Source organism: Pelodiscus sinensis, chromosome 5, assembly GCF_049634645.1.
Source record: "Pelodiscus sinensis isolate JC-2024 chromosome 5, ASM4963464v1, whole genome shotgun sequence".
In the NCBI taxonomy this organism is placed as follows: domain Eukaryota; kingdom Metazoa; phylum Chordata; order Testudines; family Trionychidae; genus Pelodiscus; species Pelodiscus sinensis.
Window position 1 is genome coordinate 130,142,156 of NC_134715.1, and position 26,487 is coordinate 130,168,642.

The 26,487-nt window shown below is 42.7% G+C and overlaps 1 protein-coding gene across 3 annotated transcripts in view; it reads left to right on the top strand.

Moving 5' to 3' along the window:
- ATRN (attractin) overlaps positions 1–26,487 on the top strand; it is a 222,481-nt gene that overhangs the window by 176,409 nt on the left and 19,585 nt on the right. For all 3 annotated transcript variants that reach the window (XM_075931018.1, XM_075931019.1, XM_025179538.2), the window contains exon 27: positions 20,573–20,680. In XM_075931018.1, the coding sequence (XP_075787133.1) occupies positions 20,573–20,680 (108 nt within the window). The remainder of the gene's footprint in view (positions 1–20,572; positions 20,681–26,487) is intronic.

Sequence of the window (26,487 nt, forward strand, 5' to 3'; positions counted from 1 at the left end):
TGGAAAGGATTGATCCCCACATAAAATACAGGACTTGGAGCAGGTTAGTCTGGATTGTATTCTGAATTACTATAGAAACTTCCTTTGTGGCCATGTGCAGTCTCTCTCTGCTTTTGTTTCCCTGTCTTTTATAAGAGGAGTCATACTTACCTTTTGCAGGGGAGCAGCAGATAAATTCATAAACTTCTAAAAAGCACTTTTGAACTTAGGTGGGAAGTGCTATAGGCATATAAAGTATAATTTTGTTCTGGTGAAGTAGTTGTCTAAGTGTGTGACAGGGAAGGAAGAGGGTAGTGTGGTGTCAAAGAATAGCACAGATTTGTTAGTTAGAGGTTCTGAGTTCTAATCTTCTCTCTGCTATTTGGATGTGCCCAATCATTTCATTTGTTTGCTTAAGTTTTCATCTTCAATGTGGGGATAATGCATAGCTATCTCACAGGTGTTCTGAGGATTAGTTTACAGTGCTTTGAACATCTAAAGTTCTGTGTAAGTGCTTATTTCCCCTCATATCTTCAAAGATCCACATTTGGGTTTATTTCACTATATAGTATGTTTAAAAAAAAAAGCGAGCATTGCTAGATTTGAGAATGCCCATTCTAATTATCAGACCCAACAGCCTGCTTCGTGGTATTTTTTCCCCTTTTCCTCTTCTGTCAAACATGAGATGTTGTTTCTATTGTTAGAGAATCAACATTAATGATAACACGATTTAATATTTTCAAACCAATTAACACTAATCATTAATGCATTATAAATCATTGAAACATCGCCTGCTTTCCAAAGGTAGCTAGATTTTAACACAAATCATCTTTTTTTTTTTTTAAATCCCCTTCAACTTCTTGGCAAGCAGGAAAGCTGAAGTTCAATGGAACATTTCCTGTTGACTTGAATAAAATAATGATCAGGGTTTATAATGAATGTAGGCTGAGAAATATACCACATTCCACCTGAAGCTACGACACGACATTTAATGAGTATTTAAATGGAAAATGTCAGTGGTGTGATGTTATCCTTTGGAGGTGGGGACATTAAGTCACAAGTGGAAGCAAAGAGGTATCTTAGCATTATACTTAGTTTATGGTGCCCTGTTTACAATGTGATTATGTCTCTTCTATCTTTGAGAGTTTCACTTCCCTGAATTCAGTGAAATCATCATACAGCCAAATTATCATTTCCATACTGTTAATATTGATAAAGTACTCTTGTTCCTCACAGGAAGGATGCTCTACTAGTTCAAAGAGAGGTTTTTATACCATATATGCGATTGTATTGTGTGCAGTATAATATGAGAAAAATGCAGTCCACTGTAGTAGGCAATTTAACTCCTTTTTAATGTGTCTTGGTGCTGGGCAACAGTAATTTAGCCAGTACTCTGGTCACTGCCTCTCTAATTAAGGCCTCATTAAGAAGACCTGTGTCTAATTGATGAGCTAAGATGAATGAAGAAGCTAGTTAGGCCCTTGAAAAGCTTATTGAAAAGGCACAGGAAGAAAGGGAGAGAGCAGAAAAGAGAGGGGGAGAAAAAATGTTCTGTTTGCTTTCTTCATGAGCATTGAGCTCCCAAGAACTGTTGGCTTAAGGCTGTATAGTGTGTAGGATGGTGGAAACGAATATTGTAAACAAACTGCCTGAGATGTTTTACCAGGAAAATTGCACATCATCATCCTAGGCCTCACATTTTTCTGTCGAAGGTAGGTGTCCAGGCAGAGACAGGTGCATCCTGGAGGTTTGCAGACTTAAGCAGAGGTAGAAGTGAGCGGGTCCTGCTATAACAATATGCAGAGATTTTTCACTGAATCACTGAATCAGAACTCACTGCACATGGGCCTCGTTATAAACCATCCTTGTTGTGGCCTATTAGGTCTGTGCCATTGCATGTTCCTTGTTTTAAACAAGTAGTTGTAAAATGTAGGGAAATTTGTTTAAATCTAGCCTGTGGTACAACTTTCAAACCTCCTTCGTTACCTTCCTGAGCAGATATTCCATAGGAAGAAGCAGTTGTCTTTTGATTGAAATTAGAATTTGGATAGAATTCCACCACGTAATCCTATTTCCTGTATGTGTAGAGTTGGTAACATTTAGACATTGGGATGTCACCTTAAGAAACTTTGTATCGATTCCAAAGAAACAGCCATATCAGGGCTACCTTAAAAGATGAACCATTGACATAGAGAAATAATTCATACCAATTCATTAGCTCTAGGTGTTTAGTGTGCACAGTTTCTGATGGCTTTTCACTCAGAAGAATGGCTGTAGAGCTGGTAGGCTGCCATCTGGGTTTTAAAAGTTTCCCTTCTGTCTCTTGACAAAACAGTTCTGATTTCTGCGGAGTAGAGCCACTTCTACGAAAATGTTACTCATTCCCAGGGACATGGAGCATGAAAACTTTGCATTGGTAGGTCCAGACATTGACCGCTGTTACAGGTTGAACCTCTCTGGTCTGGCAACATCCAAGGTCTGGCAGGATTAGCCAGACATCTGCTTATCAGGGGTGTGGCCAAGTTTCTCTAGCTACCAGTCCTGGCTCTCAGTGTTCTGTGCCATGGTTTAGCTCTAATTTACTTCTAAATGTTTTCTAAGAGCCCAGTAAGCATTGAAAATGTTGGTAAAGCTACTAAACAATATTAACCTTCTGTTTGGAAAATTCTCTGCTTCAGCGCCGTTCAGATCCCGAGGGTGCTGGACTAGAGAGGTTTAACCTGTATAAACACACCTCTCCCCCACCCCACCCCCCACCCCATTGTCACTAAAGAGCGGCATGAGTCTCTTATCTCCATCAGATGAAGTGATAAAGGAGAACTCTGGAGCAGTGGTGTCGTGAAACTCTCAGATGGAGTTAGAATTTTAACAGAAACATACTGTGCTCCAGCCATTGTAGAGAAGAGACATTTCTCTTACACAGCCCCGTGCTCTGTGTGTCGCTAAAACCTTCAATCTCTAAAAGCTGGGGTAAATGACAAGGGATGGGATCGTTCACAATTGCCCCTTTTTATTCATTCCCTTTGATGCATCTGACAGTGGCCAGGGTCAGAAAATAGGATGCTTGTTGGGATATGTAAAAAATTAATAAGAGTCTGAAATTGCTCTACCTTATTGGTTCGGGGTCAGCCATAGAATTACCCTTTAAACATGCTTTTTCCTTTTGTTTTTTGTAGTTTGGGAAGAGTCCGGTCAAAACCGGTATTATCCTTTCTGATAAACATATTCTTTCTCTTCATTCTTGTAGCCTAAGAAACCTAATAAGTATGGAGTTGCTTTATTTTGTTATGTCTCTTGCTTATCCTCATTGGCTCTGTATAACACATCTTCAGGGTCAAAATTCCTTATAATCTCTCTAACCTGTTGATTTAGAAAGTTTGTAGTACAGAAAAAGTGTTGATTTAATTAGAAATTATGTAAATATTAATTAGGGGTGGGTATAATTGTATTCATTATTTGCTTATTAATATTCATTTTATGGGAGTTAGCATTACTAAATAAGGTTTTAGGAAAAGTAGTGCTAGACCTGTGAATTAACATACTAAAATAGATAAAAGGGCACGACTAATGCCCATTTGTTGCCATTCACACGTTGTGTTAAATGTCCGAGGTAAACGTGCGTGGGCAGTAAAGCAGTTCCATTTATCCCATCCGCTCCTGGGTCACCAGTTTCTTCTCTAACATCTCTGAGCTAGATGGACCAGTGGTCTGACTCCGTCTGTCCATTGTTATGTTCTGATTCCATTACCCCGTTGCCAGCTTTGTCCACATATTCATTCTGCTGATACCATTATTGGACCTAACCAAGTGAGTTATAAGATCAAGAACACATATTCCTGCGCATCCAGAAATATAATCTATGCTATCATGTGCCGAAAGTGTCCGTCTGCTATGTACATTGACAAACATCTCAGACACTTCACCAAAGGATTAATGCCCACAAAACAGATATCAGACAAGATCACAAAGAGAAAACAGTTTCTTGCCACTTTAACCAGAAAGGACACTCTCTAAATGACTTAGCCACCTGCATTCTGCTACAAAGACCTTTTACATCTGCACTTGAAAGGGAATCCTCTGAACTGTCATTCATGTTAAAATTCGACACTTGCCAACAAGGACTTAACAAGTCTTTGAACTTTCTCACCCATTACCAAGACAGTTTCCCCAATTATCACCTGTAATACCATTAACTCACAAACATCCCACTCTCCCTACCTTTAATATCAGCAATTCACAGATACTTACCTTCCTTCCTCTCCCTTCCCACCCCCCCGCAACCCCCTTCTGTTCTGCAATGTGATTTGTCCTTTTCATATTTGTTCATTTTTTTTAATTGTATCCTTTGGTATATATGGTTGTGACTGCTTTCTTCCACTATTTGATCTGAGGAAGTGGGTCTGGCCCACGAAAGCTCATCATCTAATAAACCATCTTGTTAGTCTTTAAAGTGCTACATTGTCCTGCATTTTGATTCCATTACAGCAGCTAAAATCCATCTTTTAGTGTTTTCCCAAATGGAAAATCCTGTTCAGTCTCAACTGCCCTCAGAGCTGAATGTCTGCTTGCAGAGGATTACTTGGTACAGTCTTCGACAAATACAAGCCAGAAAACACACACTTCCCCCTTCAGAGTACCTTATTGGAGCAGGACGTTCTAAAATGTAATGAAAGCTGAGTCACCATGGGCAGTTCAGTTCCATTCCTGTTGTACCTCCTGAAGTGTACCCAAGAGTATCGAGAGTAGGAGATCTTCTGAGAGATAGTCAATGTCGTTTTTGAAAAGGAAAGCCTGCCATCATCTGGCCAACTCAAGAAACCATCTTTGGCCCCCGCAGACCTTGCAGTCTATCGCCCAATGTAAAATCTCCCAGTTTCAGGCAAAATAACCAAGTATTTTGTTTTGAGACCATGCCATGTTACTGAGTCCTCTGAGATGCAGTTAATTTCTGAAATAGGCCAAGTCTTGATTTTCAGGATGCTTACAGAAACTGAGTCACAACTACTTGGTCTCCAGAGCGTTCACCTGTGGAGTAATACGTGGATGATTTTCCCCATTCTTTTTAATTTGCATATGAACATTCTGTATGAACTTCTAAGACTCCATGGTGTCATCACCAGCATGAGGCAGATGGTACCTAGCTGGATGTCGTTTTACATCAACTGCAAATATTGCTCAGACCCAACTAATAGCTCTGCCTAGTCGAGGTACACATTGTGGCAGAAGCTGAACCTCTTGGAGGGGGACAGAGGTTGAAGACATAGCAGTTACCTCAAATAAATCAAGTGCTACATGCTGGAAGAGAAAGTAAATGGCTTGAACCTTTGTAGAGGAGTAATGCCGCTATACCTAATCTCCAGGCATTTAGGAGGGACAGTGTAGATTTATTGCAAAACATCTACTGCAGGTTGTAACCAAATACTTTTGTATCACCTTCTCTTGAGTGAGTACTACAGTGCAAATTCAGAATCGGGTCCAAGATATTCTGAGACCCTTGAATACACAGTCAAAAAATGAAAACGAGGAGTGCCTACCTCTAATCCTCTGTGACCAGCCATGTGCACATGTCAGAACTGACTTGCATCAGCCTCCTGGAAGCCAAGAAGTGTCTTTGGGGTGTGAATTATTTTTCCTAGCAAATTAAAGGCATCACTTGAAATGTGTTTTGGAATAAAAATATGGAGTCTGCATGCAGTTACGTATCTTTTTTGTTATGTAGGGCTAGAAAAGCGAAGATAGAGGGTTGTAAAGTGTGCACTTATTTTCTCTCCAGTGAACAGCTTAACTAAATATTTTTAGACACTTTAAAGAGGGAAATAGGCCACTTTTAGTAGGCTTAGAATGAAATGAATCATGGTAGGCTATTAGGTATGTGAAATCATTTGTCTTTTTTACATGCCTTTTGGAAAGCGACATGTTAAGATGTATCAAGTAGTGATAGAGAAAATGCACAAAATATGATTTTGGTATTGTAAGATTAGTACGTCCATCTGTAACTATGGTCTTCAATTCCAAGCTTCAATTCCATTCCTTATCTCCTTCAGTGTGGCTTCTACAGTCCCCCAACTCCCCACCTGCCCAGTATGCATGTGCGCTCTCTCTCTCCCCACTGGGAAACAACTCTCAACGGGGGCTCCAGTGACTTATTTCCAGTTAAATTTCAGGGCCAGTTCTTCATCCTCAGCCTTTTTGATCACTCCAGGTGTCTGTGACACTACCAAACCATTCTCTTCTTGAAAGTGAGTAGCCTTGCGGCACCTCAGAGTCTAACAAAAAAATATAGCTAATATCATGAGCTTTCATGGGAAAAACCCATTTCCTCAGATGAGATGATCTTGAGTCAGACTTACATAGCAACCCCTCTGAGACTTCTTTTCTTGAAACCCATCACTGAGCGTTGGTGAGTTCATCCTCTCCCCGTTCTCCTTCTTAAACCTCTACACTCCAGTTGTCCCTGTTCTGGAAACACCCATGTGCTGTGTCTAGACTGGCAAGATTTTCCGGAAAATCAGCCGCTTTTCCGGAAAAACTTGCCAGCTGTCTACACTGGCCGCTTGATTTTCCACAAAAGCAATGACGATCTACTGTGCAAAGTCAGCCGCTTTTCCAGAAAAGCTTTGCCGCTCCCGTTCGGGCAAAAGTCCTTTTTCCGAAAAACTGTTGCGCAAAAGGGCCAGTGTAGACAGCTAGCTAACGCTTTTCCGAAAAAGCAGAATAAACGGAAAAAAGCGGTTTGGACGCCTGGAGACCCCATAGGAGCCGCGGACTTCCTGGTAACCCGAGTTCTTAAAGAGCTCAAAGGCTGTTGAGCGCATGTGGCAGGAGCGTGCCTCAGACCTGCGACCTGAGGTCTGTCACGGCGCCCCTGCCCTGCCCAGCAGCCATCTGAGCCAGCCATGGCAGCTCCGGGTGCAAAAGCGCATCATTATGACGATAACTCCGGGACCAATCTAGACGCGCTTTTCTGGAAATACTTTTAATGGAAAACCTTTTCTGTTAAAAGTATTTCCGGAATATCATGCCAGTGTACACGTAGCCATGGTGTGGAGGTGGAAGTGGCTCTGTAAACACTGCTGCTGTCCTCCCCTCTCCCTTCCCCACCCCAGCTTAAGGAATGGCTACTTGCAGGACTGCTTCCCCTGAGGCTTTTATGTGCCTCTACCTTAGCAGCAGGGTGGTGGTGCCTGGAAGCGGTGGGAGCGTGTCTTCCCTAGGAGGAGGGTGACAGGTAAGTACCCCACTCTTTGAAGCCCAGACCCCTCAGCACTCTCCCTGGTCTGCAAAATCTTTAATCCAGCATATCCTCTTCCCCCCCCCCCAAATATCATATTGCCTCTTTCTAAACACGTGGTACGCCCCCGTTTGCACCCAGTATTCAAGATGTGGTCACCCCGTCTGGTTGTGGCTCTTGAGCTCCACCCCTACATAAATATTAAGTAATCTTCACTTAAGTACGGTGTTGGGGTTTGGTCACCATTTTAAGAACATGTAGGAGAAACGAGGGAGGTTATAGAGAGACCAGCAAAAATTATTAATGTCCAGAGAGGTTAAAGAATAGACTGAAGGCTGATTTTATGTGCAAGGAGAGTCAGTTTGTGTGCCCGAATAGCTCAGCCGCAGTAGAACTTGCAGGTGGCTAGTTATGGTTGATCATTTATACATGTCAGTTTCTGGTTTGCATATACCATAGTGGCAATTGAAAGAACTCAGACCTACAGTGGCACCATCCTTTTTAATACTTGCAGCTTTGATGCAATCCAGATATAAGCTCCTAGGTGATGTGTTGCTCTGGGGTATTGATGAAAAAGTAAGAGCTGCCTGTGATATAAACCGGAAGAGAGCTGTATCCCAGCGTCCCACCCTGGGGTGAGAGTTTAACTCTAGCAAGAGCAGAACTTTTTTTCATTCAGCCCATTGCACTTTCAGAGGAATAGATTTTTCTCTGACAACTGGAGTCTTCAGTACAAGTGTCTAATTTGACCATTTGGAAAATGAGTGACAGGTGTACAGTGTTTCATGCAGTGTTTCAAATGCGTTAATCAAAGATGTTAGCTTGTCTTTGTATTATCTTGTATTTTGTACGTTCCATGCACCTCTCTTCCTTCTTAAAAACATCTTAAGTTGGCTTATTAAAGGTCAGCTTTTGTATCCTTTCCCATTGGGCATGATTATGATAAATACCTTTTTTAATCCAGGATTGATTAAGTAAAGATGCACTGTCGTTTCAGCATGAGACGAGTTCCCAGCAGCTTTCCTTGCTAGGTTTGTTATAATTTGAAGCGTGGAAACGCCTGGTGAGAAGCATTTGGACATTAATTCCCTCCTCTTCTTTTTTTAAGAAAGTCAGTTAAAAAACTAATTAGCTAACATTAATACAAACACTGCTCCAGGGACTTAAAAACTTAATTTTCAGTGATGAAAGTGCCTGCAAAAATTTATTTGTTGACGTGCATTAGTCCCTAACACAATTGTAGCCAAATGATGCTGTTCGCTTACTTCTGAAAAACGCACTCTTCTCAGTAGGGTGGTTATATATTATGTATCTCTGCATTTATCTGTATCCTATTTACAGGCTATTTTTAGAATTAATTTTAAAGGCTGACTGTCAATAGCCTGGAAACTCTTAACTCTAGCACGCGGTATTGAATCAGAACTCTGAGCAGGATTTAAAGACACACTGAGACACATTTTTCAGAGTTAAGCATGTGATACAACAGTGTTTCTCAATTTTTTTTTTTAGAGAGTACCCCTTCAACAATATTTATAAGTACCCCCAGTACCTACAGTTTTCAGACATACGCAGTTTTTTTTCTACCATTGCAACTCATTTGTTTAAACAACTTAATCGTAGCGGGGTGTGTGATGAAATTTTTGGGTGCAAAAAGTACAAAAATAATAAAACGCTGTAAAGCTTAAAACAAAAATTCAGTTTTCTCCAAATTTCAGTTGTGTTGACGTACCCCCCAAGACTTCTCTCGAGTACCCCGATGAGAGATCATACCACTGGTTGAGAAGCACTGTGCTACAGAACATGTACATGGGGGCATGCCTAACCAACGTAGGGTAACACCTGCTGTGTTTGTACAAAAATAGGTATTTGTGTATTCACATAAACAGATGCCAAATTAAGCATGTGTATTCAGAGTTTGAATCAACCCCCATGTCTTAATTGTAGCTACACATTTTATATTTCTAAGAGCCTAAAATACATGGATGCAATTCTGTGTGCATTCAAACTCAGTCTGTCAGGGATTGGTCTGGTTCTTTAAGACAAATTGGGGAGTAGCTTCATCCATGATGGCTCAGATAGCGCTGAGCTAAAGCTGGCTAGCTAGGTATCAGGTGATGATAAAAGCCAGCCTGTGGCCCAGACTAAATGATGGTAGCAGGACTACTCCTGCAGGAGATCTTGGGGAAAGATGGGCAGAGTCACAGCATGCAGATTGGCTCCTGTAATAAGTCCTGGAGCAGGGTAGCTCCCAGGTGGTCTATCTGCTGAATGCGTCTGCCCCTCCTTAAAGCTGCCAGCTGAGTTTGGAGGCTGGGCTAAAGGTGTCCTGGCCCAGGAGGGCTGTCATGGAGCTAAGGAGCAGGGTTGAAGACTGGTTGGATTTGGTACCCAAAAGGGGTGGATTTAGGAGCCTTAGCTAGAAGGCTAAATCACCTTGGCAAACAACTGCCAACCTCCCTGTACCAATGGGAAGGCACTGGTTCACACAGGCCATTTGTGGTGACTATACGCTGATTAGTTGATTATTAGATGCTGTGCTAGGCTTTGAGGAAAGGTCAGAAAGGTTTGAATATTTTTCACCTGGGCATCCTACAGTAGACGTCCGATAATACGGCACCTTTGAGACCTAGGTGGTGCCGGAATATCGGATATGCCGGAGTACCAGGAGGTACTATAAGGGGGCATACTCCCCCCCAACCCCCCCCCCACACACACACACCTTATGCTCAGGTCCCGGAGCCACTGGTACAGACGCGCGTCTCCCTCCAAGTGCTGGGGCACGTGCTCTGAGCAGCCGGCTTTTCAATGAAGTGGCTAGGACTCCGTGCGCAACTCAATCCCACTCCCTCCCCTTCCCCAGAGCCAAATCTCCCCTCCCTGCTGTCACCCAATCCTTCTTTTCCCCCAACCTTATGTCCGGTCCCGAAGCAGCTGCCTATGCTCAGCGGCTGGCTACTAGCACGTGTAGGCTGGACACTGTGTGCGCTGGGGACTGTGAGTGCAATAGCACGGGCCGTGAGCGCACATGCAGCTCACAGCGGCCCAGCCGTGAGAACAGCTGACCTGAGCAATTCCAGGTTCCAGCTGATGCCGGATTATCAGGAGTGTCAGACAACTGGATGTTGGGCTATTGGGGTTTTACTGTACTTGGTTTGGTGGGACTGGAATTGAAGCTATTTATCGAAGACTAGGTGAGAGAAGGAAACATTTTCATTCTGCATCACTGTTGCCCTCAGTTTTGCCCCAGGAAAGCCTGACGTTTTTTAAGAACGGAGAGTGATTGAGTTGGTGCTTGTTGGACTGCAGATTTCTGCGGTAAGACCCGAAATGTTGTGTAGCGTGTGATAGGAAATAGGAGCTGTCCGGTTAAGATATAGTCAGCAGTTGGATGCTGCTTGCACAATCTGAAATCTCTTCTTTTTTTCTGTGTGTGAAACTGATTGTTCCTTCCTAAGTGGAGCACTTTACATTTGTCTTTATTAAACTTCATCCTGTTTACCTCAGACCATTTCTCCAATTTGTCCAGATCATTTTGAATGATGACCCTATCCTCCAGAGCAGTCGCAACCCCTCCCAGCTTGATATCATCTGCAAACTTAATATGCATCCTCTCTATGCCAATATCTAAATCATTGATGAAGATTTTGAACAGAGCCAGTCCCAAAACAGACCCCTGCAGAACCCCACTTGTTATGCCTTTCCAGCAGGATTGTGAACCATTTATAAATACTCTCTGAGAACTGTTATCCAGCCAGTTATGCACCCACCTTATAGTAGCCCCATCTAAGTTGTATTTGCCTAGTTTATTGATAAGAATCATGTGAGATCGTATCAAATGCCTTACTAAAGTCTAGGTATACCACATCCACCGCTTCTCCCTTATCCACAAGACTCGTTAGCCTATCAAAGAAAGGTATCAGATTGGTTTGACATGATTCATTCTTTACAAATCCATGCTGGCTGTTTCCTATCACCTTACCACCTTCCAAGTGTTTACAGATGATTTCCTTAATTACTTGCTCCATTATCTTCCCTGGCACAGAAATTAAACTAACTGGTCTGTAGTTTCCTGGGTTGTTCTTATTTCCCTTTTTATAAATGGGCACTATAGTTGCCCTTTTCTGGTCTTCTGGAATCTCTCCTGTCTCCCATGATTTTCCAAAGATGATAGCTTAGAGGCTCAGATACCTCCTCTATCAGTTCTTTGAGTGTTCCAGGATGCATTCTAGGATAGGGTCTTAACTGTCTTGAGCAGTTGATTATCATCTGCAAAGTTTGCCGCCTTTTCCTAGAAGAATTGATTTCCCTTTCAAGAAGCCATGCGAGTCCCAGGAGGGGATAGATTCAGTACTAGGTTGTTTCTTTAGATTGATGGTAACAGGATGATTACACAGAAACTGGGGACTGGTTTATTACTCTTAATATAATGAACAAGCTTTTGTTGCCCAGAATAAATACATCTTGTCTTATGTTATTAAATCAACCCCGCAACCTAGTTAGCCGTTTTTCGCTTTCTCATGCCATCCTCTGCCATTTCAAGACCCTTGAACAGTTTCCCAAATTTCTCATGCTCTTCCTTCTCTGATCAGCACTCCTGTATTAACATGGGTTTCCCCGCCACTGTCAGTTCACGTAGATGTTGCTTTCAGAATTACAGCCCCTGGTCTGAAACACTGTACTTCTTCAGCATCTGCTTGGTATCTTGGGTCCATGTGAGGGGCACCCCAATTGTCATCCTTTCTTGATGCAGTAAAACTCCAATAGTCCGGCATCCAATAGTCCAGCACTCCTGATAGTCCGGCATCAAAATGGCAAGAGCCTAGTGAGTGAACTTTGGCAAAAAATGAGTCACAAGGTAACAGCGGCAGCAGCTGAACTGAGTGAAAAGGGTAAAAAAAAAAGGGTTAAAAAAACTAAAACATTACAGTATAACTAAAACTGTACCCTCTTTTCCCTGCCACATGCTGTACGCTCAGTCGGTTCCTGTCAGACAGTCTTAGTCTCCTGTTGTACCAAAGCCTTGGGCTCTATTTCCATGCCAACTGCCCTGCCATCTCTTCAGTTTGCAATGCTTGATATGAATTAGTCTAGCGCGCATTCCACTGCTTTAAAAATGAAGTTACATCAGTACTGGCCATTCCAAGCTGCTGTGCATATTCATTACATCACATTGTGAAGTTACAGTGCATTTTGACTTAAAGAGTTTGTTTAGGGCACAAGTGATTTTCAACACTATCAATTATGATATAAATTAAAGCATAGTTTAAAAGGGATTAAGGTGGGTTGTGTGCCCATCCCACAAAGTCAACCACTGAAATAAAGACAATTCAAGGTTAAGAGGTATCTCTTCACCAGGACCTAATGGCCACATACAGTAAAACTCCAATGGTCCAGCATCTGATAGTCCGGCACTCCTGATAGGGGACGGGGGGACGGGGCAAAGACTTCATGTGCTCCCCCACCTCCAGATCAATCATGGTCTGTGGGTGGGGAAGCAGGGAAGTATCCTGGCCACACCCCTTCCCCTTCAGGCTCCGCCCCTTCTGGTGCAGCCCTGGGGCCACTTCAAAAATTTCTGAAGTGGCCCCTGGCAAAAAATTATTTCCCACCCCTGATCTAAGCTATCACAGGACTCCTCCTTGTTTTTGAAGATACAGATTAACACAGCCACTCCTCTGAGACTATAATGGTCTGATATTTAATTTAATGAAGAGGTTAATAACTTAACAAAGAAACAATTAACAATGTCTAGTACTGAGAACTATTTAGTCCTGACCACTCTTTTGGCCATTTCAGTTGGAAGCTTGGTTTCCATAGGGGTAAATGTACAATTACTGTATATACTCATCGATAAGCGGACTTTTTTTGGAACAAAATCCTGCTGTGAAAAGTGGAGGTTGGCTAATGCACGAGTTCTGCCTTGCCCGGCTGCCACTGTGATCCTATTGCTGGCTGCAGGCACGGAGCCTCTCCGCTCCATTGGCTGGGGACAGCGAACAGCAGCCAATGGCAGCTGAAAGGCTCCGTGCCTGCAGCCTGCACGTCTCTCAGCCCGCGCTCATGCTGACGAGCTGGGGATGGAAGTCTGTACACTGGAGTCGGCTTATAAATGGGTCATTGACTTTTTAACATTTTTTTCTGTACGTTTGGTGGGTCGGCTTATAAACAAATGGGCTTAAGTTTGAGTATGCACGGTATATCTTTGATATTATTACGGATTACCATCTGCCATTCAGTTTCCGTACAAACCAGATCAGGGAATGACAGGGGCTTTTGCAGTTGACCACCATTCCTTGTGCGTTTAGATCCTGCGTCAGTTTTTTTCTTTTCCAATTAGCCTTTCTGCCAAATTAACTGTTCCCTTAATTTATTTTCAACATAGCTTTTTTTGCTTATGCTGTTACAAACCACTGTATTTATTTGAAATTCAGTTTGATGTACTACTCATGGCAGGTGTTCTGGTAATACCTTTTATTACAAGACTTAAACATAAGAATAATGTACCCTTTGTACACCCTCCCGCACTAACTCCAAGTTGCCTTGGCTTCTGTATTAATTATGGCCAGTAACCATTATCTGTTTCCTTCTAGCCCCTTTTCCACATATGATTTACCAATTATGTGGAATTGCAGTTTGGCTAAGGATTGCAATAGGCATTTCTACTGACACGTGGCGCCACCCTAGTGCAGTGCTGCCAACTCGCCAGCAGATCTTCTGTACATGTTCCCATGATCTCACGAGTCGTAACTCCTTACTGCAGTGTTGACTGCAATCTTCTCTTTGCCATCAAATCACTAAAAGCAGCTAGTCAGGTCTCTGAAGGCATCCCATCAAAATGGGATATATTTGCTCCCCTTTCCCAAAGCTGAGCTCATACCGGTGCTCACAGTAATCCTCCATTAGATGCTCCACATCCTCTACCATACTGTCCTTGTCCTTGTCCTATTTCTTTACAGCTACCTCGTCCCACATTGGTGTGGTTGGAGTCGTCATAGCCTGCTTGATTGCTGTGGAAACCCACACAAACTACCTTTCAAGAACTACTACCTGTTCCACTTACTGTCCTTTCTGTCTTCTGAGCTATTGGAATCACTCCAGCCTGATCTAAATCTATCCAAGATCCTCTAAACAATCACAAATCAAATCCATCAGCTGTTTCTTTCCCTGTTTCAGCCAAAGCGCACACCAGCCATAACCTTGTAGAATAAGACACAAAAGATTCTTCTTCCTTCTGATATGTCAACACAGCCTTCCTTTTCCATTCAAAGGGGGTCGGAGAGTATCTAGTGGTCTTCTGGATAGCACCATTTCTGTTACCCTTGTTTAACAGTGTGTCATTTTCTGCCAGCAAAGCTGTTGCTTCCATAGAGCCTGCACAAGTTATTATTGGGGGTCTAAAATCTCCAAGGGCAAAATGTTTTCTAGCCACCTATTCCAAAACCCAAGACAAACGCATTCTGGTAGTCAGAGAGCACAGTTGATTAGCCTGTGTCTGTCTTTCGGTTTCCGTCAGTTATCTCCTTTTGTCTTTGCCATGAAGACTGAGGCATTTTTACCGTCACAACTGGCTGGGCTGCCAGAAACCCAGGTTGGGGCTCCTCCCCTCTTTCACCTCTACTCCTTCTTCTTTCTGAACATGTATGAGAGAAAGCTGTTACCAGCTGAATCTTGATTTCTGTTTGTGCTACAGCCACTTTTATGTCCCGTTTCCAGCTTCCATGCTGCAATTTTAGCTTTTCCAGTTCCTGTTCCAAACGTTGTTGCCCAACAGCTTGGGCCTTTACAAGCAAATCTACAGCGCAGTACATAGCACAAATGACCTGCGCTGCTTTCTCAAGAGTGTAACCCTTTCAGTACCTCAGCAAGTTGTCCAACACTTCCTCATACAGTGTAGGGACTGCCTTAGCCAGGCATGGTCAGACCCAAGCTAATGCCTGTCTCAACAAGCACTCTTCAGCTTTACCCAAGAACGTCAGGGTGTTCCCCATAGTTCCTGGCTCAATAACCTTTCACTGTCTGTGGTTTGAAACATCATCAGCTCGCTCCTGACCGGTATATGCTCCTCTCACTTGTACTGTATCTCACTGTGGCTCCTATGTGATCAGCCAGGAATAATGAGTCTAAACTAATCCAAAACACCCTTCTTAATTAATTAGTGTACAACCATCTTGATTCCGGTTACCACACTTCCTACCGAGCCCTTGTTCTGCTCTAATACCTATTCACTTAGACCCAACAGAACCATCTCTCTGCTACTAGCTGTTGGACAGGTGGGGATTTGGGCGTGTCCCTACCCTTCTCTCTCTCCCCTCCCACGTGTCCCTCTTGGAACTTTAACGGCTCCTAGCAAAGCATGTCAGGGGAAAAAAGTCAACCCAGAGAATTTAACCCAAAAGGTTAAATTAAGATTCTATATTAGACATAGCAGTACATGAGAAACTGGACAGTCCCTTAAGTGAGGTGCTCTTAAATAAACATACACAGACAGTTCCTGTGTGTACCCCACATAGTGCCTGTCTGGCAAACAAGGAATATGGTTACCTTCCTCTTCTCATCTGCTGCCCTCTTGTCTGGGTCTGTTCCGTAATCCACACAGCAGTGTGTCACTAGCTTCTTCAGCTGCTTGAATAAATGGTTTCCCACCACCAGTAATTCACTAGAATTTCTCCCCCCCCCCCCTCCAGATAAGAGCACACACCACACGCACATCCCTAGCTCTGGAGCAAAGCTGTCATTAAAACTTCAACAACATTGAGGGTCGTTCAGCAGAGCTATACGTACACAGGTTAAGTGTACAAAATGTTTCTTTCTTGGGGGAAAAATAAGGTTTTAATTGAAGAATATTCTAGAACCATTTTTATAATGGACCTTAGTTTTTGTTACATGATTTACACTGTACAAATATAAAAAGCAACTACTCTGTACATCAAGGATCTGTTTGTCTGGAGATGGATGAAAGGGGAGGGATCATGTGAGGATTACCTGTTGTGTTCCCTCTCTCTGGGGCACCTGGTGCTGGCCACTGTTGGCAGACAGAATCCTGGGCTAGATGGACCTTTGTTCTGACCCAGTACGGCTGTTCTTATGTTCTTATATGTACATAGGGCAATATCATTAAATTGCACACAAACTGAACTGTCAAACATCAACCACTGCAGTTTAAGTAGCTAGGTTATGTTCATTGGGTTGCCTTTTGAAGGGACTTTCTTTTCCTTAGATGGAGCTGTCAGTCTTCTGAAACATGGGAGGTTCCATCTTAGACGTTTGTTGTAAGAACCGACATTGGTACCTAGCTTTTATACAGTATTCCATGTACTCAGATTATACATACTGGGGGGGTACTGTCTTTTGCTGAAATGACGGGTAGTTGCAAAGCTAAATCCTTCTTCTCTTCTGAAAAAGTGGGCAGTAATATCACTTAGAAGTTGTTTTGCCATAATTTTATCCCATAAAGTTTCTGCTGATTTCAACAGGAGTCATGTTCCAGCCCTGTCCTTCCCCTCCCCTAACTCACTGCTAAGAGTTAGTCCATTCTTCTTTTGGACATCTTTTTCAGGACAGCTTGTTCTCTGATTTTACAGCCATTCTGCAAAGCGCTTGATGATAGCTGAAGGGGATAATTATGGGAACTGCTACTCAGCAATCTGCTTCACATTTGCTTTAGTAGTGTGATCTGCTGGCTATATCTTGCTCTTTCTAAAACTCTGGCGGTTTAGTGTAGATCAGTGAGTGGTTCCTGACCTTTTCTGAGTTTGCCTGGCAAGTAGTAAAAAAACAGCATCAGTGACACAGAAAATCTCATTTCTAGGATTTCCCTTTGTTTGTGGTGATACCTCGGATCAATGTTGTTCTGTATCTTGTTGCTTTTGCTAATCTTTTTGAAATTGGACCAAAATTTGCTGTTTCCTTTTCAAATGTTGCGTTGGTGAAATGTGCTGGATTCCAGTCATCGGTTCGTAAAAGAGGTATGGTGGTCTGAGCCTCACCACATCCTGGGGGAATTCTGCACCAAAATATTTTAAAAATTCTGTACATAATTTTAAAATTCTACAAATTCTGTCTGTGATTTGTCAAAATAGCATAATGTAATTGCTCCAGTTTCAATTATTTTGGTAATTTATTTCAAAATCCTGTGACACCCCAGTTCTAGTTGGGGATACTGGAGTGGGTCCCCTGGGGCCCCAAGAGCCCAGACATTTGCACTCCCCACCCATCAAAGCTCAGACACTCACCCACTTGCAAGTCCAAGCATGGGGCACCCCCAAAGCCTGGCCACCCACGCTACCCTTTCCTCAAAGCCAGACACTCCCAGACCCCAGACACCTGCATTCCTCCACCACAGGGAGACCCCATCCCAGACACCTGTACCCTCAGTCTTCATTCAGTTCATTTCTTTACTGTCTCGTTCCCCCCCCCCCCCCCCCCCTGGAGTAGTGGTATGGTACAGCCCTGCCCTTCCTTACCCTTTGCAAGAATTGAGTCTTCTATGCTCTCTCCTATCCCTGGGAGAATGAGGATTAAGCTGGGCAGCCAGTTTGTGACTCCTCTATCTCCATCAGGCCGGGCACTCCATTTAGTAGGAACCACTTCACTTGGCTCTCCAGAGTCCAGCGGCCTGTCCTGGCAACCAGAAATATTGCAGCCCTAATTTTGCATGAGAAGAATGAAATTCTGCATTACGCAGTGGCACAGAATTCCCCCAGGAGTACAGTGTATCTCAAGTCTAGGATGAAAGGGTCTTTGAGTCTCCCATTTGGTCTTTGGTGCCTTTGTTGATCCTGCCAGGAAGAATGCAAAACCCAGTGATGATTTGTACGATGTGGACTCCTGTCCATTGAGAACTGCAGTAAAACAACTCTCCACATAAAGCACCAAACTGAAACCAGACGAGGTAGCAGAGATTATTGATCACTGCTGAGTGGCCTGCATATGAGAAGCGCTGTATCCACTTCTTGTCTGTCTGCGAGAGGGAATGGCAGAGTAGAAGTGATATGGAAAACAAGGAAGTGTTTAACATCAGTCAGCAATGAATGAGTTGATCAGGAATCAGCTGGATGAGAGAGGAAGAGGGACAGAAGGAGGTGCGCTGTTGAAGATAAATACGGAAATTGTGTCTAAAGGACTGTCTGCTCATTTGAGTCAGGCCTGTCAAACGGAAATGGTCATGCATTTTGGATAATGGCTAATGTATTATACTCTTGAATGTTAGAACCCTGTTGGCTCCAGGCCCGACTGTTCTAGTAGTGGTACAAACTTCCTTTGGTGTCATACAGGAGACAATATTGGCCGGGTATGGAAGAGCTCACAGTTGCAGATTATACTTGACTTTGTTCCAGACCATATAGTCATATAACAGTATTACTCTGGAGACAGCCACATTAAATGAACAGACATGAGAAGGCTGGAGGCAGTACAGATAAGTTCTTCAGAAGGTGACAGTTGTATAGTGAAATGATTTTAAGACTAAGTTAGAAAGAGGGTAGGATGTGAAATCGGAATACAGGATTGGCTGCAATAGAAAAGATTAGGATGCTGAGGACACTGCAAAAGACAGATGAGGGGATGCCAATTAAAATAATACAGGTACAACCAAAGTCAGTTAGACCTGGAGGCCAACTACCAACTAGATGGTGAGACACCATCTGGAGGGACAGGACCTCGCCGTGGAGAGTGAGTGATGATACTGTATTGTTCCAGGTATCTGCAAAATTGCTTTGGAATTAGAAGTAGTAGTTATAGTAGAGTGAATGACAAGTAATAGTAATACAAAAGTGCAATGCCCATTGCTGTACAATCCCTAAATCGTGATAGAAATGTAGCCGTGTTAGTCTGGGGTAGCTGAAGCAAAATGCAGGACAATGTAGCACTTTAAAGACTAACAAGATGGTTTATTAGATGATGAGCTTTCGTGGGCCAGACCCACTTCCTCAGATCAAATAGTGGAAGAAAATAGTCACAACCATATATACCAAAGGATACAATTAAAAAAAATGAACACACATGAAAAGGACAAATCACATTTCAGAACAGGAGGGGGATGCGGGGGGGGGGGGAGGAAGGAAGGTAAGTGTCTGTGAATTGATGATCTTGATGCAAAACAGATATCAGACAAGATCACAAAGAAAAACCGGTTTCTTGCCATTTTAACCAGAAAGGACACTCTCTCGATGACTTAATCACCTGCATTCTGCTACAAAGACCTTTTACATCTGCACTTGAAAGAGAATCCTCTGAACTGTCATTCATGTTAAAATTCGACACTCTCCGGGAAGGAATGAACAAATACGCAAACTATCTTACCCATTACCAAGATAGCTTCCCCAATTATCACCTCTAATACCATTAGCTCACAGACATCCCACTCTCCCCACCTCTAATATCATCAATTCACAGACACTTACCTTCCTTCCTACCCCCCCCCCCCCCCACTGCATCCCCCTCCTGTTCTGAAATGTGATTTGTCCTTTTCATATGTGTTCATTTTTTTAAATTGTATCCTTTGGTATATATGGTTGTGACTAGTTTCTTCCACTATTTGATCTGAGGAAGTGGGTCTGGCCCACGAAAGCTCATCATCTAATAAACCATCTTGTTAGTCTTTAAATCCCTAAATCAACATTCTGATCTTTAAGTGGCTGGTGCTGTTTGTTTCCAATATGTTATATCACTGATTGTTAACAGGCAGTGTGTCCCATTGTTCCCATTCTTGCTGGAATTGATGCGTGACACCTAGATCTCATTACTTTGCAGTGAGTGCAAGGGATTTTTAACCACAGGAACTGAAAAGGATATCTTTTCCTACTAAAGCTAAGCTACAGTTGGAACTGTAGTTTCAAGCTCTACTATGTGGAGACTGCCATGCTGTGTTTGACAGAGAACCATAACACTGAAATTCAGCTTCACAAAGAGAACAATAAAAGATGCCTCTTGTGTTTTAGGGGATTCTAATAATTTATCCAGAAATGGGCATTTTATTTTAATAAAACACATTCCTGCAAGCTAGGCTTGCTGTTCAGAGAGCTATTTGGAGTGTTGAGAGTAATACACGGGACTGTTTAATGTTAATATGTGGTATACTAATATGTTAAGTACGTTGGCAGTTGTCTGATTGGTGTAGACATATAAAAGGTCAACACTGGAGTGATTTAGATCTGTTTACGTTTATGCCATTGGTTTTATTTAGTAATTATTCACACCAGGTTCCCTTGAATCCTCTTTATGCCCAGAGAAAGCATCAGGAGTTTGTTATGAAGAGTTTGCATGCTGGAGTCCATATCTTTCCACATTCAGTAAAATCTGTTGAACATTTTTGTATTCTTTATGTTGGAACAGTGTATTAATACCTCTGTGTTTATTCACTAGCAACTACTACGTGAGATGCAACAGATGGCTAGCCGTCCTTTTGCCTCCATCAATGTTGCCTTAGAAACAGATGAAGAGCCGCCTGATCTCATTGGAGGAAGCATAAAGGTGAGAGTTCATGCTGTTTGGATGGTCCAACCTGTAATTAATCTTCATGGATGTTTGTTCTCAGCTGTGGATAAAGTAGTAATGTGAAATCTGCTGCTTATTCACAACCTGTAGGAAACTAAGCACTTGAAAGCCATCATGTCTTGTTTTGACTTAATTTTGTGCCTTTAGGTTATGCATTTAAATCTTTTGGACTACACAGGTTTAAATAAAAGTTATACCAATTTTTAGGGTGTATGCTTTTAATGAAGAAGGATACAGTTTAACACAGCAGAACAGTTGGCTGGAAATAGCTGTAGGTGCTGCAAATAGAAACCGTTTTTGTGAGGTCTCTCAAAAGGAACAGAAGAGTAATTGTCTTTGAATTCTGTCAAGATATAAATGTGTTTTTTGATGCAAATAAATGTTCACAACAAAATGTGATGCATACAAAGTAGGAAGGATGTGAGAATCACAAAATAACCGCCTCTCCCATCTGGAATACAGTCAGATGCAGTATGTTGTAATTGTCTTTTAACATGGCATTTTTCTACAGTTCTTCAAAGAGAAGTTGAAGAATAAGAGAGATCATGGCTGTGATACATTTATGATATTAGACCTATAAACTAGAAAGCAAAGCTAAGTTCTCCTGGGTATAATTTGTCTGTCTAGTGCAGGTTGTACTTCTCTAGTTCATCACTCTCTGGTCTGGCAATACCTGTGATCTGGAATGATTTTAGTTAGCTGAATGTCCACATTTCATGGATGTGGCCAAGTTTCCTACAGTCCCATGAACTTTGTTTACCGCCACCAGTCCTGGCTTTCTGTTCTGTGCTGTTGTTTAGTTCTAATTTACCGCTGAAAGTCTTCCATTTGTCGGGCTATTAGAAGTATTGATAATGCTGCAAGACAATATTGACCTCCCGTGGACCAGCAAATTCTCTGGTTCAGCACTGGTAAGGTCCCGAGGATTCCAGACTAGAGAGGTTCAACCTATAGATGCATGTTTAGCCTATAAGTTTATGCCACTTTCTCTTAACAGCCTTGGCACAAAATCTTCTTCCCTTTCCTTACCATGATGATTATGAAAATATTTCTTCCATGTAGAATATATGTGGGGTGTGTTGATGTGTGTGTATAAAATATAGCAAAAAATTGTTTAAAACGTTAAAATTGCAAAGTTCAGAATTCAGGTGCCAAGAAATGCCACAATTAGGCTGCCCACACAACTTAGTTCTGCAACTAATGCATATGAATTGACAGTCTTTACTTACATGATCATATTTTTTCCACAGGACTTCTGCCTCATTAAGGGCACTGGATGGACAATTCTCCATAAGCGAGACAGTCTTTCAGTATTACTTTATAGCCTCACTGTTCCAGGTGTCCTCCCTCCCATATTTGCTGGGTACTGTCAAACCTTGCACTGAACTCAGAATTAATTTTATTCACAGGGATTTCTCAAGTTCACATCATCTGAGTGCCTCCTCAATTTATCATAACCTTTCTCTTTGGCAGAGCAGTAATGTTCCAATTTTGCAAATAGGGAACTGAGCAATAGGGAAAGTAAGACCAAAACTTACAGCATCCAATAATTTTAAGGATTTTAGTGATTTGGAACCTAGGATGAGACATGGGGCCTGAATTTTTGGAACATCAGCTGTTTCTATTTACTTGGAGTTGTGAGTGTTCAATACTTTTAAATAGTAGGTCCTAGATTTGTCCAACAGTTATATAGTTTCTGTAACTTCTAAAGGGATGTTAAATAAATGCCTGCGATGTAGAATTAAGGGATGGTTCATCCCCAAAAAGTTGGATACAAGTTTTAACAAGTTAACTGTCTTTAAATAGATGAGATCTAATGAATTATATTTTAGAGTACTAAAGTTACAGTGCGAAGAGATCTGGGCTGTTAGCAATGATCTTTGAGAACTCATTGAGGATATGAGAGATTCCAGAAGATTGAAAAAGGGCAAATATCGTGCCCATATATAAAAAGGGGAATAAGGATAACCCAAGGAGTCATAGGCCAGATAGCTTTTGGTACCCGGAGAGATAATGGAGTAAATAATCAAACAATCCAGTTGTCAGCACCTAGAAGAAAATAAGGTGATAAATCAACAACATATCATGTCAAATCATCCTGATACCCTTCTTGGGATGTCATGGTAACAAGCCTGGTGGAGGGGGGAGAGAGAACACGGGAGAGGTGCTATATCTTGACTTGAGTAGGGCTTTTGATGCTCTGACATGAAATAAAGCTTGAACAAACATACTATAAGGTGGGTGCACACTTGTTTGAAAAGTGTACTTGAGAGTATTTAGCATCTCAAGTGAGGTCCAGTAGGGATGTGTCCTGGCTCTAGTTCTATTCAATATCTTCTTAAATGATTTGGATAAAGGGCTAAAGAATACAATCACAAAGTTTTCAAATGACCCCATGCTGAGACAGGATGCAAGCCCCTTTGATGACCGGTTTAAAATGCAAAATGACCTTGACAAACTGCAGAAATGGTCTGAAATAAATAGGATGAAATTCAAGAAGAATAAATGCAAAGGACTCCGCTTAGGAAAGAAGAATGAATTGCACAAATATGACTGCCTAGAAAGGAATTCTGCCAGAAGGGATCTGCAGTTTATAGTGGATCACAAACTAAATGAGTCAATAATATGATGCTGTTACAAATAAAGCAAACATCATTCTGGAGTGTATTAGGATGGGCGTTACAAGCCAGGCATGAGAAGTTGTTGTTCTTCTCTACTCAGCGGTGACAAGGTCTCAGTTGAAGTATTGCACCCAATTCTGGCCATCACACTTCTGAAAAGATGTGGACAAATTGAAGGAAATCCGAAAAAGAGCAACAGAAATGATTAAAAGTCTGGAAAACAGGACCTATGAAGAAAGATTGAAAAAAGGGTTTTCATCTGGATAAGACTGATGGGGGATGAGATAAATCTTCACTTACATAAAAAGGTTGTTATAAATTGTTCTTCTTATCCACTGAGGACAGGATAGGAAGCTCTAGGCTTAAACTGAAGCAAGAGAAATTTAGGTTGGACATTAGGAAAAATTACCTAACCGTCAGGGTAGTTAAACACAGAAACAAATTGCCTAGGAGGGTTGTGAAATCTCCATCATTGGAGGTTAAGAGCAGGGTAGACACAAGTCTGTCAAGAATGGTCTAGATCAGGGGTTCTCAAACTGGGGGGTCGTGACCCCTTCACGGGTCACAAGGATATTAGATGGGGATAGTGATCTGTCCGCCTTCGCACCAAACCCTGCTTCCTCCCCCCACATTTATAATAGTGTTAAATATAATTTATAAAGGTGGCACACTCAGAGGCTTGCTGTGTGATGGGGTCACTCATACAGAAGTTCTAGAACCATTGGTCTAGAAAATTGTGGGTTGTGCCTCAGTGCGGGGGACTGGACTGTACCCATTGAGGTTCACCTAGTCCAGGGCTATTCAACTTTGGAAGCCCCGACGGCCGCAATGATAGTCACAGGACATGCGAGGGCCTCAACTTAAGTGTGGTTGCATAGACATGCAAATATATATGCAAATAGTGTCCAGATTCGTGGTGCCGTTGCAGATTTGTTTTCTTTAATGCAGCAATAGTCTTTTGACAAAGAAGACACATTGGTTTTCCATTTATCTCTGCAAAAGCGAATTCCATCTCCCAAGCAGGGTTGAAAACCTTGTGTTCATTCAACAAGCGTCTCTTCTTTGTTGCCATTTTTAATGCTTCTCATTAAAAAGAAAATTGTATACCAGTGGTTTGTGTGTTTAGCTTGAAGCTTTAGGCTTTGCATTTCCTGGAGTGATTTTACTCAGGAAAAAGTTTCCCAAGGGCTCCAGCCTGCGGTGAGTGGGGAGCTGGACAGGTCAGGCTGGATACCAGAGGCCCGGGAGCCCTGTCCTGGATTCCCAGCAGGGCTGATGTCCCCACATGGGAGTCTGCCCAGCCATGGTGCTAGACGCAAACATGGCCAGTGTGAGCCAGTTAACACCTCTCAGGCTCTGCCCACAGGCAGCCAGCACTTCCCACAATGCCCCGGTGCTCCCAGCTACCTCCTCCCTGGGGGGCTGGAAACACTGACCCTGTACCCGTTAGTGCCAGCCAGCCCGTCTGCTCGTGTCTTTCAAATGCTCACCCCTCCTGGGAGACGCCTTGCCGTTGTGAAGCGTGTCCCAGAGGAGGCCGTGTTCAAAGGATCCTACCCGCAGGCCTCATGTTGAGCCCCATGTAAACCCAAACTGCACCGCGGGCCACAAATAAACAGGCCGCGTGCTGCATATTGAGTAGCCCTGACCTAGTCAGCGCCTGCCTACGCTATGCCTATTCAGTGGCTAAATTAGTTGACATTCATCTCTAATACACTCAGTCCTGCACTACTGTGATTATTATTTGGACAGGGAGGTGCAACAGCTGTATTGCTAGCGCTGTGACACATTGGCTTAATTCACATAGGTCTACTAGAAAAAGATATGACAGAGTTAGGGACGGTAGAGTTTAACCGACGAACCATTTAGGGTAATGGTTTTGGTTAAACTTTTTAGAGACGCCACCTTCTTGGGAGCCTGGAGGGCAAGAGCTGCCCACTCTGCTTCTAGGGAGGTGTCGTCACTCTCCGGGAGCAGAACCAGTAGGGGCTGGCAACTTTGCTCCCGGGAAGTCTTCACTGTGGGCTCTGCAGTATAAATCCAAGCCTCATGTGTAACCACTAAGGCTGTGTCTAGACTACATGGCTCCATCGATGGAGCCATGTAGATGTGGGTTGTAGGCAAAGGGACATGAAGCGGCGATTTAAATAATTGTGGCTTCATTTACATTTACATGGCTGCCGCGCTGAGCCGACAAACAGCTGATCAGCTGTTTGTCGGCTCAGCGCGCTAGTCTGGACGCTCCCCTGCCGACATCAAAGCCCTTTGTCGGCAGCCCCATTATTCCTCGTGGGATGAGGTTTACCGGGGCTGCTGACAAAGGGCTTTCATGTCAGCAGGGGAGCGTCCAGACTAGCGCGCTGAGCCGACAAACAGCTGATGAACTGTTTGTCAGCTCAGCGCGGCAGCCATGTAAATTTAAATGAAGCGGCGATTATTTAAATCGCCGCTTCATTTCCCTTTGCCCAATAAACAAATCTACATGGCTCCGTCGACGGAGCCATGTAGTGTAGACGTACCCTAAGATTTTTAGCGGCGACACGGTTACTCATATTAAGCGCGTTTTAACGTCTCTGTTGGCGAGGCCTTTTTCACCGGCTGTTCTGCTCTGTATGTACAGCTCACTTGTTTCTATGTGTTCCTCTTAATCATGTTAGTGTGGGGAAATAAACAGGTAGGTAGGATTTACAGAAAAGTCAGCTGTCTTTAAAACAACAATAATCCTGTAAAAACTGTGCGTACGTGTATTATGAGTGTGAAAACAGTCTGTTAAATTCAGATCAGCGCTAAGAAGCTCAGGCTTGTGTGAATGATTAAATTCTGCTCTGACTTTTCACAGGAACTATTGTCTAATCGCAATTACCATTGACCATGGGAAAAAGCAGCTTTCCCTTTGCTATTAGAATGAAAAGCAGGAGTGGCAATGAATTAGATGCTATATGAAACCAGTGTTCCTGCCAGTCCTTCCTCTTCTCCTTTTCCCATTATTTAGCTTATTTCTCAGAAAACACGTGTAACTGAAAACCCCACTCGTGAAGTGTTAGCTTAGAGCCAACGGTTGTAGAAGTGTCCTAATTTCTTCTGTTTCCATGGCAAGTTAGTTTGCAATTACTATCTTCTGTTCAGTTTTTGTTTTCACTTTGAATATTTCACTACTTGTTT